At 39.0% G+C, this 17,789-nt stretch overlaps 1 protein-coding gene across 2 annotated transcripts in view; it reads right to left on the bottom strand.

Moving 5' to 3' along the window:
• DOK7 (docking protein 7) overlaps positions 1-17,789 on the bottom strand; it is a 64,928-nt gene that overhangs the window by 2,277 nt on the left and 44,862 nt on the right. For both annotated transcript variants that reach the window (XM_061376024.1, XM_061376025.1), the window contains exons 8-11: positions 15,659-15,701; positions 5,788-5,853; positions 4,662-4,733; positions 1,202-1,354 (exon numbers count right to left, since the gene is read on the bottom strand). In XM_061376024.1, the coding sequence (XP_061232008.1) occupies positions 1,202-1,354; positions 4,662-4,733; positions 5,788-5,853; positions 15,659-15,701 (334 nt within the window). The remainder of the gene's footprint in view (positions 1-1,201; positions 1,355-4,661; positions 4,734-5,787; positions 5,854-15,658; positions 15,702-17,789) is intronic.

The raw sequence follows: 17,789 nt of genomic DNA, 5'->3' as shown, positions 1-17,789 counted from the left end.
AACGGGTTGTTGTACAGAGACCTACACTAAATTCTGGGAAAAGCTTAGAATTACTTAACTAAAATCATATAAACAAAAAAAATAACGGAAAAGTGCTGCATTTAAAAGCTAATAAAATTGCTGAAATTAAAAGTGTGACAATTAAAATCTCAGTAGCTATAAACTGTACATAGGAACTCGTCAATACCAAAGGTGAGCAATTAAATGTCAGATCCTTTTAAATACTGTAGAGGGGGATAAAGTCCCTGTGGTGCACATAAAGAATTTGCTGGGAAAGACAGTCTGGGTTATTCCTGCTTCAGGTAAAGGCCCACTTCTGGGATTGCTTTTGCTCAGGGACCTGGATATACTTGGTGGGTGATGTGGGAAGATGGGGAAGTCTGATGTGTACCCCAAGGGGATTTAATTTTGGGGGAAAACAGCCAATGAACTCAGATGCATGCTGTTCCTTGCTATATAACGCTTTTATAGCCCTCCAACTAGATGTCTTCAGGGTACCAGCGACTGACCCTGGCTTCCCTTCAATCATCAACCCACCAAAGAATGAACTTTGAGGACACCAGACAAGCTTTCTGGAAGGAGAAGTGCATCTCTAAATGACAACACATGGTAGCTATATTGCCTGTTTATGTGCTAATTGTCCAAGTTAAGCATTAGAAGTAAAATACCTAGATACAGACAAATTAAGAGCTGGCTGCTTCTCTGCAGCACTGTCACACATCCTCATGGAGAGCAGATAGAACACTGTGTTCTTTTCTTAAGCATCTGCTGCATGGCTCCAGAGGCAGTATCTTCAGGAGCAAGCCCTGTGCACCTACACCCACAGCCCTGTTTCTGAAGCCAATCAAGAAAAAAAATTAAGTGTAGTTCTAATATGTGCAATGAAAATCTTGAGAACACGAAGCAAATTACTGTCTGTCAAGCTGCACAGACACAGAAATGTTCGCTTCAGAAGGAGTGCATGTACAATGCATCTGTCAGAGGGATACATCGTCTTATAGAACCTCACAACTTAAAAAACTTTTCCAAAAGAGTTGGCAATTACAAGAACTGCCTCAGAATCATATCAGGGTTCAACTCCTCTGTTAGCAAGAGCCTATGGGTAGGTGAGAAATAGATGAGAAATTCAGATTCTCCATACCCTATATATTCTGCATTACTGCATCCCTTGCTGTTTATATAGTATTATAAGCTTCCTTACCTCTTATGCTTGTGCTATGTTCTTGAAGTTCCAGTTCCATGTAATGAAGCTGTTTTTTGGAAGTGGGGCTGACAGGAATATTAACATAGGTGGCTGCCTCGCTGTGGGGTCGATCTGATGTAGGGACATCAGCTGAATAACCTACTGCCCCTTCTAAAACAAGTAACATGTTATTATAGCCAGTGTTCGCAACGACCAATTATCCATTTCATAAAAACACACTGTTCCATCAAATGTTCCAAAAGCTATCATTCAGCAGCAACAACTCAGCTTGCCAAACAGTACATTTCTGTCATAAATGGGACATGGAAGACTAACGTTTCTACCTGAAAAGATCCTGAGAGACTGATCAAGTCAGGATCTATGTGAAAGACCACAGACCACAGCCACTATTGTTATTATGTTGTGACAGAAAGCAAACTATACAGAAGCAATGTATGCAACTCTACTTCACAAGGCTTTCAACTTTAATTCAGGTTAGTAAAGCCTTATATGAAGCATCTTTTGTGGAAAGATGTAACCTATTGTATTACCTGCAAGAGAGCAACCAAAATCGGAAGTTCAGACAGTATGCTCTGAGAACAGGGACTGAAGAACTGTTGCAAGGAAGGGGAAGGCAAGCTTGAGGAGAGAACATTGACAGATCCCCTGTACTGAGCTAAAAAAGGTAGGAATGATTCCTGTGAAGACAGACCAAGTAATAAAAGAGTTTAATTACAGGAATAAGGTAGATTAGACAGTGGAAAACCTTTCTACCAGTAAAGATCACAAGAATGCAAGAGGAAATCCCTCAGAGGCTGAAGTATTTCTAGACATTTCAAAACAGAAATGGATTAGCACTTACCAGGAAACAGGAAACAAGAAATAGGTCTCTATAAAGTCATTCTGACATAACACAACTCTCTTGTGTACTGAATGAATTCTCAAGACCTCTTCTAGCCCTTCTTTCAATTACTGTAATCTCATCTAACGTGAAACTAAGAGAGGAGGTAGAAGGTTAATGCTCCATTCACTGACCAAACGGGCCATCCAGCTTTCAATCCTTTCTGGGTGTCAGGCACTTACATGCAGTTTTTCAGTCCATGAATACCAAGGGACTTCCCAGAATTACCTGGGCTACAGGAGACCCAAATAAAAACCTGTATTCCTTCTGGGCTTGGACAAGGCTTTGAGTTGCATTCTCATTGTCCTACTAAGCAGGCTCTTAATCGCCTGCCTGTCCAGTCCAATGGAAGCTCTTAACCTGAAAACACTTCCTGATGTTAAATTAATTTGAGACAGAAGAGTGCAGAGGAAAAATTGCATCAATTTCAGCACAGGAAAGAATGTCTTCTTATATCCAACCAACAGCAGATGTGAATAACCATTAAAGGGAATTTTTTCTTTTTCTTGGACTGTATTACGAAGAGCAGAGATAGATAGCTTGTACAAGATTGGGCAACAGGAAGAGTTGTCAGAGGCTACAGCAGTTTCCAGGATAATAGAATCTCTCCAGACTTACGCTATTTAAATCAAAGCATTTACTATACAGCCAAAATTTTAAAAGCATAGAAAGTTGGCAAATTTTCTGACAGATTTTCATAAAGAAAACATAGGAACATCCATGAAGTAACCAATTATTTTTCTGACAGTCAGGCTTTGAGTTGTTGTTCCAAAGCCAGATGTTAAGAACAGAATGAAGAGGGGAAGGGGGAGGGCAGGCCAGGGTGGGAAGACACAACACAGAAGAAATGTCTATATTGTCATCAAACATAATTCTCAGAAAAAGTTCTCAATTATTCTGTCTAAAGTATTTCAAAGGAATTTGGCCTGACTGTGCCAAAAGGGATTCAGCAGAACCACAGCATTGAAAACCTACACCCCAAATTAGAATCATAGAATAGTTAGGGTTGGAAAGGACCTTAAGATCATCCAGTTCCAACCCCCCTGCCATGGGCAGAGACACCTCACACTAAACCATGTCACCCAAGGCTCTGTCCAACCTGGCCTTGAACACCACCAGGGATGGAGCATTCACAGCTTCCCTGGGCAACCCATTTCAGAGCGTCACCACCCTCACAGTAAAGAACTTCCTCCTTATATCCAATCTAAACTTCCCCTGTTTCAGTTTTAACCTGTTACCCCTTGTCCTGTCACTAGAGTCCCTAATGAAGAGTCCCTCCCCAGCAACTGTTAAAGTAGTAAGCAAATGACAATCTTAAGGACTGATACAGAGTCATGAACAGTCACGAAGGAAAAGGTAACTTTTGAAGTCTTTCTATATGCCATTAAAGTTATACAGCAGGAGTTAAGTGAAGTGTCCTTAATGTTAGCTAGTACAAAAAACTAGCAAACTTCTCTATAGAGCTAACTAGTTGAAAGGTTTCAGGAAGCTGGATGTCATACCTGATGCAGACAAGGCAAGTGATGCTCCTAAGAACTAAAAAAAATGCACATGGAGAATAACATATTAATTGGTAGAGCTTCATGCAAGAAAAGCACAAGAAACACATGGAACAGAAAACCCTCAAAGGAAAACAAGCAAGCAAACTAAAAAAATCCCAACCACCAAGTCCAACAAACCAAGAACAAAGTTGGACAAGCTGGAATGGAAGGAAAGGAAAGTCTTCTTTTGTGTAGTCAGTAGTGACTTAATAGGAAATGTGCTTTCTTTGTGAACATAGAAATACTCAGATTTTCATTTTTTCCTTCACTAAAAAACCCACACACACACAAAAGAAAGAATCCACCAAATGTCATTAGACAAACAAAAAAATGGCTTATATTTGTTTGAAGTTAAAGGTTTATTTGAAAAGTACAAGACAGTCAAAATCTCCTACTAAGAAATCAAGTCACACCGAGTGCCATGGACAAAGTGCTTTCAGCAGTCTGTTCTGGGTGGACGCAGGTAGAAGATGTTTACAAGAGGGATCAGAGGACCAGTATTTGAGATCATTACAGACGAAGAACTTGAGAGTAAAACAGACCAAGTGCATGTTTACAACATTCTGAAAGAATTGGCAGAATATCAGGATTGCTTAAAAGGAAAGAGGTAAAAGGTAGAAAGAAAAATAGATAGTTAAACAAGTAACAGGAGAAGAGAAAAAGAAAATGCAGTGGCACTGAAATCAGAGGGAAAAGAAAGGAAAAGATAGTATAATATGGGAGGGAAGAAGTAAATTAATTTTGAAACTGGTGTTTCAGCCTTTCTTTCAGCAACTGTTAGTTATTCACATTTTCTACCCTATGTAGGCACCATCCTCAGAAATGTGCAATAAATGATGCAGGAAGAAAGCCAATGCCATAGCACAGCCCCAGGATTAGTATGCGTGTGTGTGCCTGTGTGAGCACGCCTGTAAAGCTGACATATTCAAAGGGCAACACTTCAAAAATAAACATTTAGAAGAGATCACAACAAAAAAGGGAAAGGAAAAAGCAACAGTGTCCCCTGATGCAACTGGCTGCAAAGATCTGTACTCACCTAGTTCCTCAAGGCTAGTAGGAGTTCCAGGTTCTGAAGGAAGTGTTAGCATCTCATAGCCACCTTTAGGACCTAGAATGCAGGAACACTGTCAATGGTTTTGGACTTAGGAATTTGCAAATTGTAAACAAGCATATGGTTTTCTAGTTTTGACTTGTAACGTTCTAATCTGAATAATCTTAGAAAGTATAAACAGTGGCTAGTGTTGACTTTTCTGTAGTGGTGATGCCAGCATTTTCTAATGAGTGTAACAAGGAAAGAAACATTAGGTCATTTATACATGTATTCACACTGAAGGCCACTGAAGTCAACAGTGCGTTTTCTGTACATCAAATTGGGAGCAAAGCTGTCTTGAATGCATGAATCAGGGAGAAGTGAGTGGGTGATCTCAAGAGCATCTGGAAGACTCTTGTTAAAATTCCACCTCCAGCATGATGGATAACTTCTTGATTTCTGACAAAGCTGTGTAGAAAATGATTAAACTAGCCCTTCCAAATATAACTTTGCTTTCCAAGTGCAAATCAGCATTTTGTAAGAGGCCATGCTGCACAACATCATCCATCCTTCGAGAGCACTAAGCTGAAAAAAGATGCCCATGGTCCTCTCAAGATCTCAGTCTCCAACCAAGTTCAAGCAAGGCAAGCAAAAATGCTACATCCACAGAATGAACATGTTTGGATTTATTTTGAATTATAAGCACTCATAAATTTATCTGCTGGTGTTGGGCTTTTCTCCATTGTCACAAAGAAGTATCTTTAAATGTGGTGGGGTTTCTTTCCCACCATGTCATTGCTAGGGTACAGGATTTCTCATGGCATGAGGTGAGATCTTTCTGGTGGGTGTCCTTTGTTAAAGAGCTGGCAGGATTTAACTGCTGTGAATAAGATTACTGCCTATGCTCTGACACTTATCTCATCTGTCACTGCCTCTTCTAAACTTATCCCATCTGTCAATGCCTTTCTAACAAAACCCCTGCAAAGCAAAAAACCCAAAGAAATATGCAAGTCTTACAATAGGGAATCAAGTCACACGTTACCTTTAACATTTTTTTAAGTTTAAAATAATTTAAGTTTAATTTAGCTTAAATTTGCATGCACACACATACTTCATAATCACTCATACTTACCAGCTTGGAGACTGTGCCCTCTATGCACTTTCAAAGACCCAGAAGCTGCCATGACAGAAGCACCACCTGTTTTCAGAGAGAGATATTCATATTATATCTAAATACCTGATGCTATTATTAGGTATCTGCTGCACATCATCATTTTTAGCAGGTGTTTCTGAAACATCAAGAAAAATTTCAATAAGAATTACGAGTCATTGGTCTTCCTTTCCAACCCTAACTATTCTGTGATTCTATGATTCACTCAAGCAATATGTTCCCCTAAGTTCTTTATCCTCAGATTGTGATATTATAAACTGATGTTGTTTTCTTTCTTTAGAAAGACAGGATACCAGCTATAAAACTTCAGGATATTGGCTTCCCTGGTTTTGGTGAGTACTGCCTTACTCACAGAGGTAGTCGTCTTCAACTGAGAAGTAAAATAGCAATGAAAACTGAGTGGGGATTTGCCTTTCCAATCCATAACTTAACTTCAGCAGCAACTGTTTAAAATTTTCACTAAAATGTCATCACACCGGATTCAAAACCTGGTAAGTTCATGGGAAGGACTATATCCACTTCAGTAGTTCACTGTCCAGTTTTAGACCTGCAGAACTGGGGCAGGGCGAAGGGTAGGCAAAGGATCTTGCTGCCACGGAATTTGACTCTAGGTCATAGCTGGTTCTTGTGAAATACCATTCCGAGTGTTACAGCCAGGAACACTTTACTGAGGGCATGTCAGTCTCCTTTGAGGTGGCACAGTCAATCTCCTTTCCCCAGCCCTATTCAGATAAGCAGGAAGCTGTCCCAGGTATAGTAGGAAACACAGAAGGCTGAGGGAACAAGAGCTAGCAATTCAGAAGCCTATAGAGTGGTACACATCTAGTGTGGTTTGTCTACATCTGCACATCCCTTCTTTATTTAATCAGAAAGTAATCAGCATTATACCTACTTGTTCAGTTAGCAATACCCCTATCCAGCCATGTCTTCTCTCTCCTGTTGTCATTGTGAGCACCTTAATTAAGGTTAATGACATTCACTTCCTCACAGTAACAATTTTGAGGGAACTTCTTGTGCAAGTAAGGGGTACTTAACAGAAATAAGGTAGGAGGCTGTAAGTATGAGTAACCCTGCCGCTGGTGACAGGGCAGCTGTGCCATATGCTGCTGAGTGTTGGGGATCAGGTATAAAATTAACACACTCTCCAAAACTGATGAATAGTCTCTGAGCACGTGAGACATTTCTCTGCAGATTGTTTCTAAAATAGTGTCCAAAAATTGCCATAATTCTTATGCAATGTGAAGAAATTCTATAAAAGAAATAGAAGTCTCAAATACCCAAGAGAACGGCATGGCCTAGGAAGCTAAAGAAAATGGCAATTTCTGACTTTTTTCCACTGTATAAAGTATGCATTCATACTTTTGTCCCCCTAAATCTAATAATTTAAAAGCTTATGAAACTGTTCCTAAGCTTGTATAAAGTAAACCTAAATAAACCCCACAGATTATTTCACCAAGGACAATGAATTAAAGAAAAATAACAAACACCTATTTCGAAGTACACAACAGAACTAAAACCTTTGGTTTGTAGTGCTTGTGTACATAAAATAAAAGCATATATAGGGTAATCCAAGGCTACACAAACACTTTTCAAGCATATCATACTGAGAAACTGATTTTGTATTTTAACAAAAGGGATCAGAATGTGCAAGCTTCACATAGTACAGTGAGTAGTTCACCTTTAAAAACTGACAGCTGACAAAAATAAATGCAAAAATAGGACAGACCTTGCCTGGCTGATTTACTTATATTTTCACTGTGACAGGTTTTCCTTTTTCTTACATCATAGCATCCTGTCTCTGCATCATTAGAAATATCAGAATGCACTTTATGCAACTAAAAGCCTTACCTTACTTGAAGAGACACTGCAGCTTTGTACTAATTACAGCTACATCACAGAACTAGTGTGGGGGTTTTATGGGTTTTTTCTTCCTCAAAAGCTTGATGTAATCCAGCACAAATCATTCCAGAGGAAATATGACTATTTAAGCAACATTTTTAGGATTTGTGTAAAGCGCACAGGACAGGAAAGGAGATTTAAAACAGCAGGTTATTCCAATCCATTTATGGTCAAGCTGAAGTTTTCCCATTTGGAGCTCATTTGAAAGAACTATGTTAACGATTCAGGATTTGACCTGTTGCATTTTCCTCATTTTCAAATCTGGCAACTAAAAAATATTTATATAGTCAAATCTGTCATGGAATTTTTTTGAAGCTTTGAATTGCGTTGTATAAACACGTGCCAACAGAGATCAACCCAGATATTTTCTTCTTTCATCTTTACAGCTACCGTATAAGCTGGTTCACTCCTCGTTTATGAATCCTAGGATAAAACTTGCAGAAATGGAAAAAGCAAGTTTGCAAGACAGATTTTAGAACACATAAAGTATCCAGCAAGAGGCAGATGCTCCTTTCCATCATTCTTTTCATCTTACAAGGGATTGTTAAGAGTAATTTCCTTCAGTTTCCCCTGCCATCCAGCTCTGTGTGGCTGACTCGCTCAAGTCTTTGTTAAAACTGAGTAGCTCATCAAAAGAGTTATTTCTGTTCTTCTTTCCTCGATGTGTAAGAGGAAGAAGATATTCAAAATGTGACAAAGTGAAAATAAGCTGCAGAATGTTTTGCATTCCTACATATGATTAGACTCAAATGTCTGATGTAGCTCAATGAAGACAAGCACTATTTGAAACATTTTTCTAACTCCTTAGTTATTTCTTTATGCCCACTCATCAAAAATAAGCACGGCTTACAGCACATATGCTACAAGAAAGAGCCACCAAAAAACTAAAAATTGAGAGGGAACCTGGAATATTATGAACTGATCCCAGACAGTTTACACTTTCAGATACGGTCACCTAGACACATACGCTACATTGCCTTTACTTCTTACTGCTCAGCCTCTACTTTGACTTCACAGAATAGGTCACAAACTGCAGGTCTGGGCTACTAAATGTGCTGACAAGGAGTCAGGACAGAAAAAAACCCACTGCGTTCTGCAATAATGTATTGTTGAATTAAAGCTAACTTTATTATGAAGTACTTTGATTTGCTCAGCCAAGCAACATTTGCATGTCCTCCTTTCAAAGCAGATACCTTGCTTAAAAGGGCGCCCAAAGCCCAGAGCTACTGGTTGACGGGAGGAACACTGCAAGTACAGAGGTATTTTCATGTAAATGTAGTAAAAGACATCCTGGTGCTGTATAATAGCCCTGTAAAACTTCTCTGAGTTTGTTATGCTTCAGTTTTCAAATTCATTTCATATATTTTGCTTCTATACAAATGACATTATCTGCAAGACATAAATGCTGAAGGGGATGCTTAAAAATGCTTACTTGCTCTACAGATTTCACCAGTTGCAGCCAGTTTTAGAAGCAGCAGAATCACTCAAAGCTAGAAATAAGTGCAAAAACACTCACTGTTCAAATATTGCTCTACAAAGAGGCCTGTTTAGTGTGCCTGAAAGAATCACAGAGGATCTAACTACCTCTAGCTATTATTCATCTTCCCATGTGGCAGGGCCACTCCAACCCAGGCTTCCATCTTTAAAAATGCTGAAGTATTAAGCTAGAATCATTACCATTTTCCTGTACCAGCAAACTCTGTGTCTGTTATTTGAAAAATATACCTAAAGATACTTTACATACATTTACTCCAAAAATCTTTACACATCCGAATCTTGGGATCTGCACTGGCCAAGAATGAAGGTCACATAATGTGTTTTCTTAATAGAAAAAAAACAAACCAAACCAAACCAAACCATACCTGAAATAATCACTATGTTTGCAAATAAAGTTCCTCACTTTGTGTTCTAAAAAGCTGGTGTATGTAATTTCCTGAGATTTCAGTGTCAGAAAGGGCATGGAGAAGCAAATCAGGAATACAGAAAAGATAGGACTTCTAGTCCTGTGGCATGGTCACTATGGCATGGGCTTACCACTGTCTGTCACCCCAGAACGTAGAATCATAGAATAGTTAGGGTTGGAAAGGACCTTAAGATCATTCAGTTCCAACCCCCCTGCCATGGGCAGGGACACCTTACACTAAATCATCTCACCCAAGGCTTCGTCCAACCTGGCCTTGAACACCGCCAGGGATGGAGCATTCACAACCTCCCTGGGCAACCCATTCCAGTGCCTCACCACCCTTACAGGAAAGAACTTCTTCCTTATATCCAATCTAAACATCCCCTGTTTAAGTTTCAACCCATTACCCCTTGTCCTATCACTACAGTCCCTAATGAAGAGTCCCCCCTCAGCATCCCTATAGGCCCCCTTCAGATACTGGAAGACTACTGTGAGGTCTCCACGCAGTCTTCTCTTCTCCAGGCTGAGCAGCCCCAACTTTCTCAGCCGATCTTCATATGGGAGGTGCTCCAGTCCCCTGATCATCCTCATGGCCCTCCTCTGGACTTGTTCCAACAGATCCATGTCCTTTTTATGTTGAGGACACCAGAACTGCACACAATACTCCAAGTGAGGTCTCACGAGAGCAGAATAAAGGGGCAGGATCACCTCCTTCGACCTGCTGGTCACGCTCCTTTTGATGCAGCCCAGGATACGGTTGGCTTTCTGGGCTGCAAGCACACACTGAAGCCGGCTCATGTTTGTTTTCTCATCAACCAGCACCCCCAAGTCCTTCTCCGCAGGGCTGCTCTAAGTCTCTTCTTTGCCCAACAGGTAGCTGTGCTTGGGATTGCTCTGATAAATCCCTTCACCCCACCAGTTGGCTCCCCCGTCCGCTGAAAGTCAGCAAATAAAACAGCAGACGGGTGCACAGCGGCAGCCATTAGGGTTCATGAGACTGGAGCCTCCCCACCTGCCATGCAACAGGAACCTGCTGGATCTAGCCCTGAGGATGAGGCAGCGACATTTGGATCATTCACTAGCAACTGGTTTTACCACAGTGACTTTATTTTTCCCCCTCCTGTTGGGCTCCTGCTAATTCAGATACCCACTAAGGCCAAGGTTTACCTTGTAAATGCAGTAGATATTTTTGTCAGCTTCTCTTTTCTGAGCTCCTATTTTTCTTCCCTACAGAATTATTTTGAGCACACTTATAAAATAAAGCACAATCAAGAAAAGCATGCCGTATTATAGCAGGGTTTTAGTAATCAGTTTCTCATTATAATAATGTTCTTCTATTACAGTGTTTAGCCCTATGACGCATGACATATTTATGATGGACACTGTCCAGCACACAGTCCTTTCCTGGCTCAATCACAGTATACTCTGAAGAGCTGACAGCACATTTCCTGAAAGAAAAATATGAATTATAAATTATTTTCAACCTAAGCAACAGCAACTATCACAGTATGGCCCAGATTCTTCTTTCTCACTGCTCTCAAGTAATTCCTTGAAAGCTTACTCCTAAGCATGAAGCAGAGGTATCAGGCTGCATAGGTTCACAATAAATATTTTGTAAAATGCATGAAAGCCTATTTTTACATCACAAAAGCTAAGCTGTCAGGCAGCTGAGTTCATTTTCAGCACCCATCACCTGTTATATACTTAATTTCATACCTCCCTACTTTGACTCCCTATCTACCTAAGAAAAAATTAATAGAGATACCATGTTCATAATCAGCATTCAGTTGACATTTCACCAAGGGCATACAAGGGCATGTAGTGATAGGACAAGGGGTAATGGCTTTAAAGTGAAAGAGGGAAGATTTAAATTAGATAATAGGGAGAAGTTCTTCCCTGTGAGGGTGCTGAGGCGCTGGCACAGGGTGCCCAGAAAAGCTGTGGCTGCCACATCACTGCCAGAGTTCAAGGCCAGGTTGGATGGGGCTTGGAGCAACCTGGTCTAGCAGAAGGTGTAACTGCCCATGGCAGGGGTCTGGAACTGGATGAGCTTTAAGATCCCTTCCAACAGAAATCATTGTAGGATTCTATGATTGTGTAGGTTTGGTATTACAAGTAAAGGGGTTGTCAGATAGTAAGTGTCTGTTGCAATCCTAATGAATTTGCTCCTCTGTAATACAAAAAATTGGAACTGGACACACGCCAAAAAAAAAGAAAAAGTAAAATAAGAAATAAGACTCTAACAGTCACAAAAACTAACATACATTTAACACATTTATTTAATATAAAAGTACACTGCTTCTATGAGAGGATACTTGTTGACTTATTTTCCCATTCAGCCAGCGATTTTTGTAATGCCGTACCACAGAAGTACAAGGAGATTAGACCTCCCACTACAGAAGTTTAATGTGAGTGTTGAAATGCCAGATTTGGGTCTGGATCCTGGGAATGCCTAGGCAATCAGCTCCCTGTGTCTAACAGGAAAGGACAAAAGGTTCTCACATATGGCACATAGAGGCTGCATGAAACACCTTCTCCAGAGATTGCAGTGTCCCTAAGCAATCCTAAGTATCTTTTCCTGCTCTCAACTTAGCTTCTCCAAACAGAAATCTTGGGGTTCACATAGTTCAATTCACTTGGAAGGGTTGGCAACTAAGGACAGAAATAGTGGCATTTTTCCCCCTTCAGAAATAACCTCATGGCCTAAACATCGTTCATAAACCAGGAGAGCTGTAATAAAGTTCTACTCAATGGAGAAAATACAAATATTTTGAAGGACAGCATGAAGACATAATCATAGAATAGTTTGATTGGATGGAAAGGGCCTTCAGATCATCTAGTGCCAACCCCCCTGCCATGATAAGTAAGAGCTGAAGGTTGCTATATGAGCTGCTGCAATGAACTAAAAAGGAGCACAAGATTTATATAACAGACATAAATCTCAGTGAGAAACACCACAACTGTTAGCAAATACATTCTAAATGTGAGAATAGCAAAGGACTTTGGATGATTCAAAGTTTTGATTCATGATTTTTATTGCAGGACATGCTAAACAGTCACCTGCAGACATACAAAAGTTTGTTCAAGCTCAGGTCAGAGGCTTGAGCTAGCCATCCCCTTCAGCCTGTTTTCCCCTACAGTACTTTGATTTATAGTACCAGAAGGATAAGGACAAGCTCATGATTCTGTGAAGCCATGTGCTGGCTTTTGGCTGCACTTCTCAACATCGAATATACATCTCATTCACAATCCCTTAATTCAAAACACATAAGCAAATTTGTGTGAAAAGGACCTACGTACATATCTCTGAAACTGCATCATGTAGATCATGCTATAGAATATCTTAAACATTCATGAGAAACCCCGTGTATGTCCCGTGAGAACTCCTTAGACCAAATGTACTAAACCTAGGTGCCTCCAGAATCCATCAGTCTCAGAAATCAGGAAATGTGAATAGCAATTTTGAACCTCTATCTTGTCATGGTATTTTAAGGTCCATAATAACCATAAATGCAATCTATTATACTTAAGAGCAGGCATTTCCACATCATAAAACCCCAAAGAATCCATTACCTTGATCTGTAGTACAAAGCTATAAGAGTGGGAATACTTTCCTCCTACAAGTGCAAGCAATCTAATTCAGTCTCTCTTTCTAATCAATCTTTACAAAGTTATTTATAACAAAGGCAACCAAATTATTTTAACCAGAATTAAATGATTCACCACAACTTGGGGTTTTTTCCATCTAGTAATACAATTCAGAATTGTTGCTGCATTTATGAACACTTTTCAGCCTGCCATTAGAATTAGACACATTTCTCTGAAGTTGCTGAGTCTATTCCTCAGCATACGTAACTAACAGTAGAAATAGAATATCATCACCCACATTCACTACCAACAAACTGAAAAATAATCAATTGATCCTGACTCTTTAGCTCCATTTCTTGCTACAGAGCTAAGGCATTTAAGATAAAAAAACGTTGTACAGAACATGCAGGCACTTACAGCACTGAAGAAGTGAGCTTGCATTCATGCAGTGTATTTGAATTAAAATACAATACAGTATTTTCTGTGACAAAAAAGAATCGTGTTTATCACTAAGTGGACTGCTACACTAGAAAATATTATAACTGTGTATTGGGTCATTGTACAATTATTCATGACTACTGATATCTTGCCATGTACGTGCTCAAGATAGATTTCAAATGCAGTTACTTCAAATTAGCATGCACTTATGTTTCCTCAACAACAGATTAAACCTTCAGTTAGTGGCTTGGATTAAAGATGGTGGAAGCAAAACATTCAAAGCGTATAGTATTATTTTGAAAGCTTTGCAATGCCAAGTTTAATTATAGTTGAAATGGTCACATATACAAAAGACAATACTTAAAAATGAAATATCTAAGAATAATAGAAGTACAAGGAGGCAGAGAAAACATGGGTTTGTGTTCTGAAAAACTAGTGTAGTATTGAAGAATAAAGTTCTACAGGTATATGAGAACATTTGGGGGATGAAAACCCCACAAAGATAGCTCTGACTTAGTCACTGGCTTTGGATGTTGCATTTGCCTAAGGGAAGTATTCAATTCTTTTGTTAAACAATATTTCCCTAGTGTACCAGACATGAAAACCCACCCACTTGAATATCTTCAGTTTTGTATCTTCCTTTTCCATTGATCTTAAAATCTCTCCTGAATTTCTCCATTTTCAATTTGCTTACTGATAGGTATTGAAACAGCTTTTTTATCTGCATGAATAGCCTGAAATCAAGTTTTTGTCAGATACTGTTTGAATCCACAACCAATTTGCCACTGAATTTAATGTAGAAATAATATTGTGCCCACCACTTGCAGCTATAAACCCAAGACCCCGTGTATTTACACACACTTTAACCATAAGTGCTCTGGTTGCCTTGGGTTGATTAGAGGAATAGAAATCTGAGTAACAGAAGGAAGGATAAATGATCCAATTTGTGCTTCTACTTACACCTCTATAAATCAAAAGTAATTCCACTGACTCAAATGGAATAACTAGGAACAAGATCTGCTAAATGCTTCTGAGACAGACAAAGTAATAGAGTTACTTATAGCCTTCTCCAGAGACACCTGCTGATCCTAGGTATCTCACTAGATCTGTTCACACAAGTATCAATCGGCTTTACTTCTTCACATATTTGCACAGGTTTTTTAAAGTAATAAAGAAACCCAAGCACAAAGAGCTCTTTCTTGTCTATCCAAAGCAGGCGACTTGAGAAATTTAACGGATCTGATGAATTATCAAGTAAGCAGTTTAAGGAATATAAAAACATTTAAGATAATAAACAACTTCTTTGTTCGGATCTCTCCAAGGTCTAAGACAGAGACAGTAAACAAAACCAGATTGTTATGAAATATTATCTTTAAAGTAAAATTATGATGCAAAAGGTGCCAGACCAGTTCAGTGACATTAGACAGAGGACTCCAGATGACCAACACATTCTACTGATAGGCAACTTACAATGCAAAGGTATTCCGCATGTTACCTTTTCCTAAATAATCTTTCCAGGCCAGACACTCAGCTTCCTCCCTTTACGGACTTTGCTAGTTAAACAACAGTTCTACCGACATGAGAGAGGCATCTCCATGTTGCTCCTGGTAAGGATCTACTCCTGTGGGTTTGTGTTATTTAGAAAACTGGGTGTACACACTGAACATTTAAATCAGGTTCCCCCTTGGTTCTAATATAGCCTAAAAAGAACACTTTCTTGACATTTTTGGACTCTGTATGTAGAAAAAGCATTAAACAAATTTGAGCTTCTTTAGATTACAAAAGGAAGGGGAAAATAAATACATTAACCTTTGAAACAAAAATTACTAAAGATTACAACGTATTTCAAACTTGTCAGTCATGAGTTGTGGGAGCAAAACCAACTACAACCAGGATGCCTCTCAATATAGTCTTTAGTTCTGCTTCCATAAATCTGTTTCTCTCATCACAATTTGAGTCTAAAACATTATTCTTTAACAAAGCAAATAACTAAATGGCTCCTACCTGATGTAGCTGGTAAGACTCCAGACTGCAATATTGCTGTTCCCTAAAGAAAACAGAAAATTTTAGAATGAAAAATCTTCTCAAGAAATGGAAAAAACCTTCAAGAAATATAGGAAGAATGGCAGAGAAATCACCATCACAAAAACTTAACAAGTTGGTTTAAAATCCAGAGCAGACAAAAAGCTGCTCAGACCTGAAGGTATTCAAACGTGTACAAGTTACCAAACTTTCATGTACCTTATCAAAGGCTAACTAATTTGGCTTTGGATGAATTACAAACACTGTAGCAGGCACAGTGAAGGTTAGCATTATTAAATTAGTTGTGAGTCAAACAGAAAAAGTAAGAAAACGCAATATTCAGAGAGACTTGATATCAAGTTGGAGTAACAGGATTAACAGATGTATATTAAGGCCATGCCTGTATTTGCCTAAAATGGTAGGTGCTGTAGGCAGACTGAGTCCTGGTGTACTTCAAACTCAGCTCCATAAAACCAAAATAAAGGTTAAACTGACTTCATGCTGCCTACATATCCCACCTGTGACATGAGAGTCTTTTTCTCGAAAAGCTTTTTGCTATCTCAGATGTTTCACATTGTTTGTACCATGGTTATACAATGGCAGCTGAGGTACATCAAAGTGGTCATGCACAGAGTACCAGTGTCCATTCACACTTAAGTTCCAAAACATTCTTGCAGGCCAGGAGTCTCCCCAGCTATAGTATCTATGTCATTCAAAGCTGATCTGGAGGATACTCTGGCACTTCCATCTTCAGATGGTATCAAGGCTGCTCTTGCACTGCAACGTTAAGGTGGGCTGTGAGGTCAGTCTGGTCTGCCAAAGGTATCTACCACTCTGCCAAAGAAATCTCTTTTATTTCTTCAGTCTGGGTGAGAAGAGTTTGTCATCATGATTTATCCTCTGACAAATAAATGTGTCTTCTGGGCTTTGAAGTGGAAAATATTATATACCTGTTGGAGCTGAGCAATAACAAAGCTCAGTTCCAGAGCAATCAAAGTACATTTCCTGCTGACACTGTACAGTAACTTTCTTCACCTAAATACACAGAGATGTGTCCTGTGATAACTCTCAGTTTCCTTTGCTTTCTTACAAAGTGGTGGCTTTTCAGATATGCATAAAACTTTACATATGCATTACATATGTCTTCCCCCTATACAGGCACTGCATGACTACCCCAAATTTCTCAATAGCAAACAAAATAGATCACTTATTTATTATGCATGCAGAATTTCAAGCTATACTAATTCCTGCACATTATCTTCAGATGAATGTTTTAAGATGTAAAGCTCCTTACATGTGACCATCACAAAAACCTGTCAGTTAGCAACTAGATTCAACTTCAGGTAAAGTGGTAATGCTTTCTTTGAGTTTGATGCACCTTGCAATATACCAGAAAAAAATATTAGAAAAGATTACACTGATTCTGTTTCAGCTGATGGAATATTCATTGAAAGAGCTTACTTGGGTCAGCTGGGGAGAGGTAAGGCTGTTTCTTTTTGTAAATACAGTTTTGAAATCCACAACACAGAGCATCTGTCAGCAATGGAATAACACACAATAGACAAGAGGTTTCTGCCTGATCCCATTGTAAACGTGGAATCTATAATTTCAGTATTTACTTCTGCTTTTACGTTAGCTGCATACTTTAATATGAGACACTGAATTTGAGCAACTGTTTAGAGTCAAAGTTAAGAGAGGGGGAGGAAATCAGAATCATGGCAAAAATTTCATTTCTGAAAAAGAAAAAAAATCCCACAGCATTTCAAAAAGGACCATTTTATTAATTTAACCATAGTGGATGGTATTTGTTTCTCTAGTTACTGTGTGCCACCACAGAAATCACTGTGTTTACTGGGGAATATGCAGAAGTATCTGCACAGAGGACTTTAGAGTCTATTACAAGCACAATTCTGCATATTTAGCTAAAAATATTTTTCCCTTAAATAGAATTATGATACCTTTTTTTTGTTATTTATAATAGACTTGAAAAATGGTGTGGGTTTTTGTTTTTTTCCCTGTCACCAGTAACATATCAGGGGTTTACTAATACAGCATACTAAAATAACTTCCTTGACTTTGGTTATGTCTGTGGATGTAAAGCAGATTATGAAGG

The sequence above is a fragment of the Neopsephotus bourkii genome, unplaced genomic scaffold (assembly GCF_033783945.1).
Source record: "Neopsephotus bourkii isolate Nb327-2 ecotype Australia unplaced genomic scaffold, CSIRO-AGI_Nbou_v1 NB_1686, whole genome shotgun sequence".
In the NCBI taxonomy this organism is placed as follows: domain Eukaryota; kingdom Metazoa; phylum Chordata; class Aves; order Psittaciformes; family Psittacidae; genus Neopsephotus; species Neopsephotus bourkii.
Note: the sequence above shows the minus strand (reverse complement) of the source record. Positions and strands in the feature narration are given on the sequence as shown.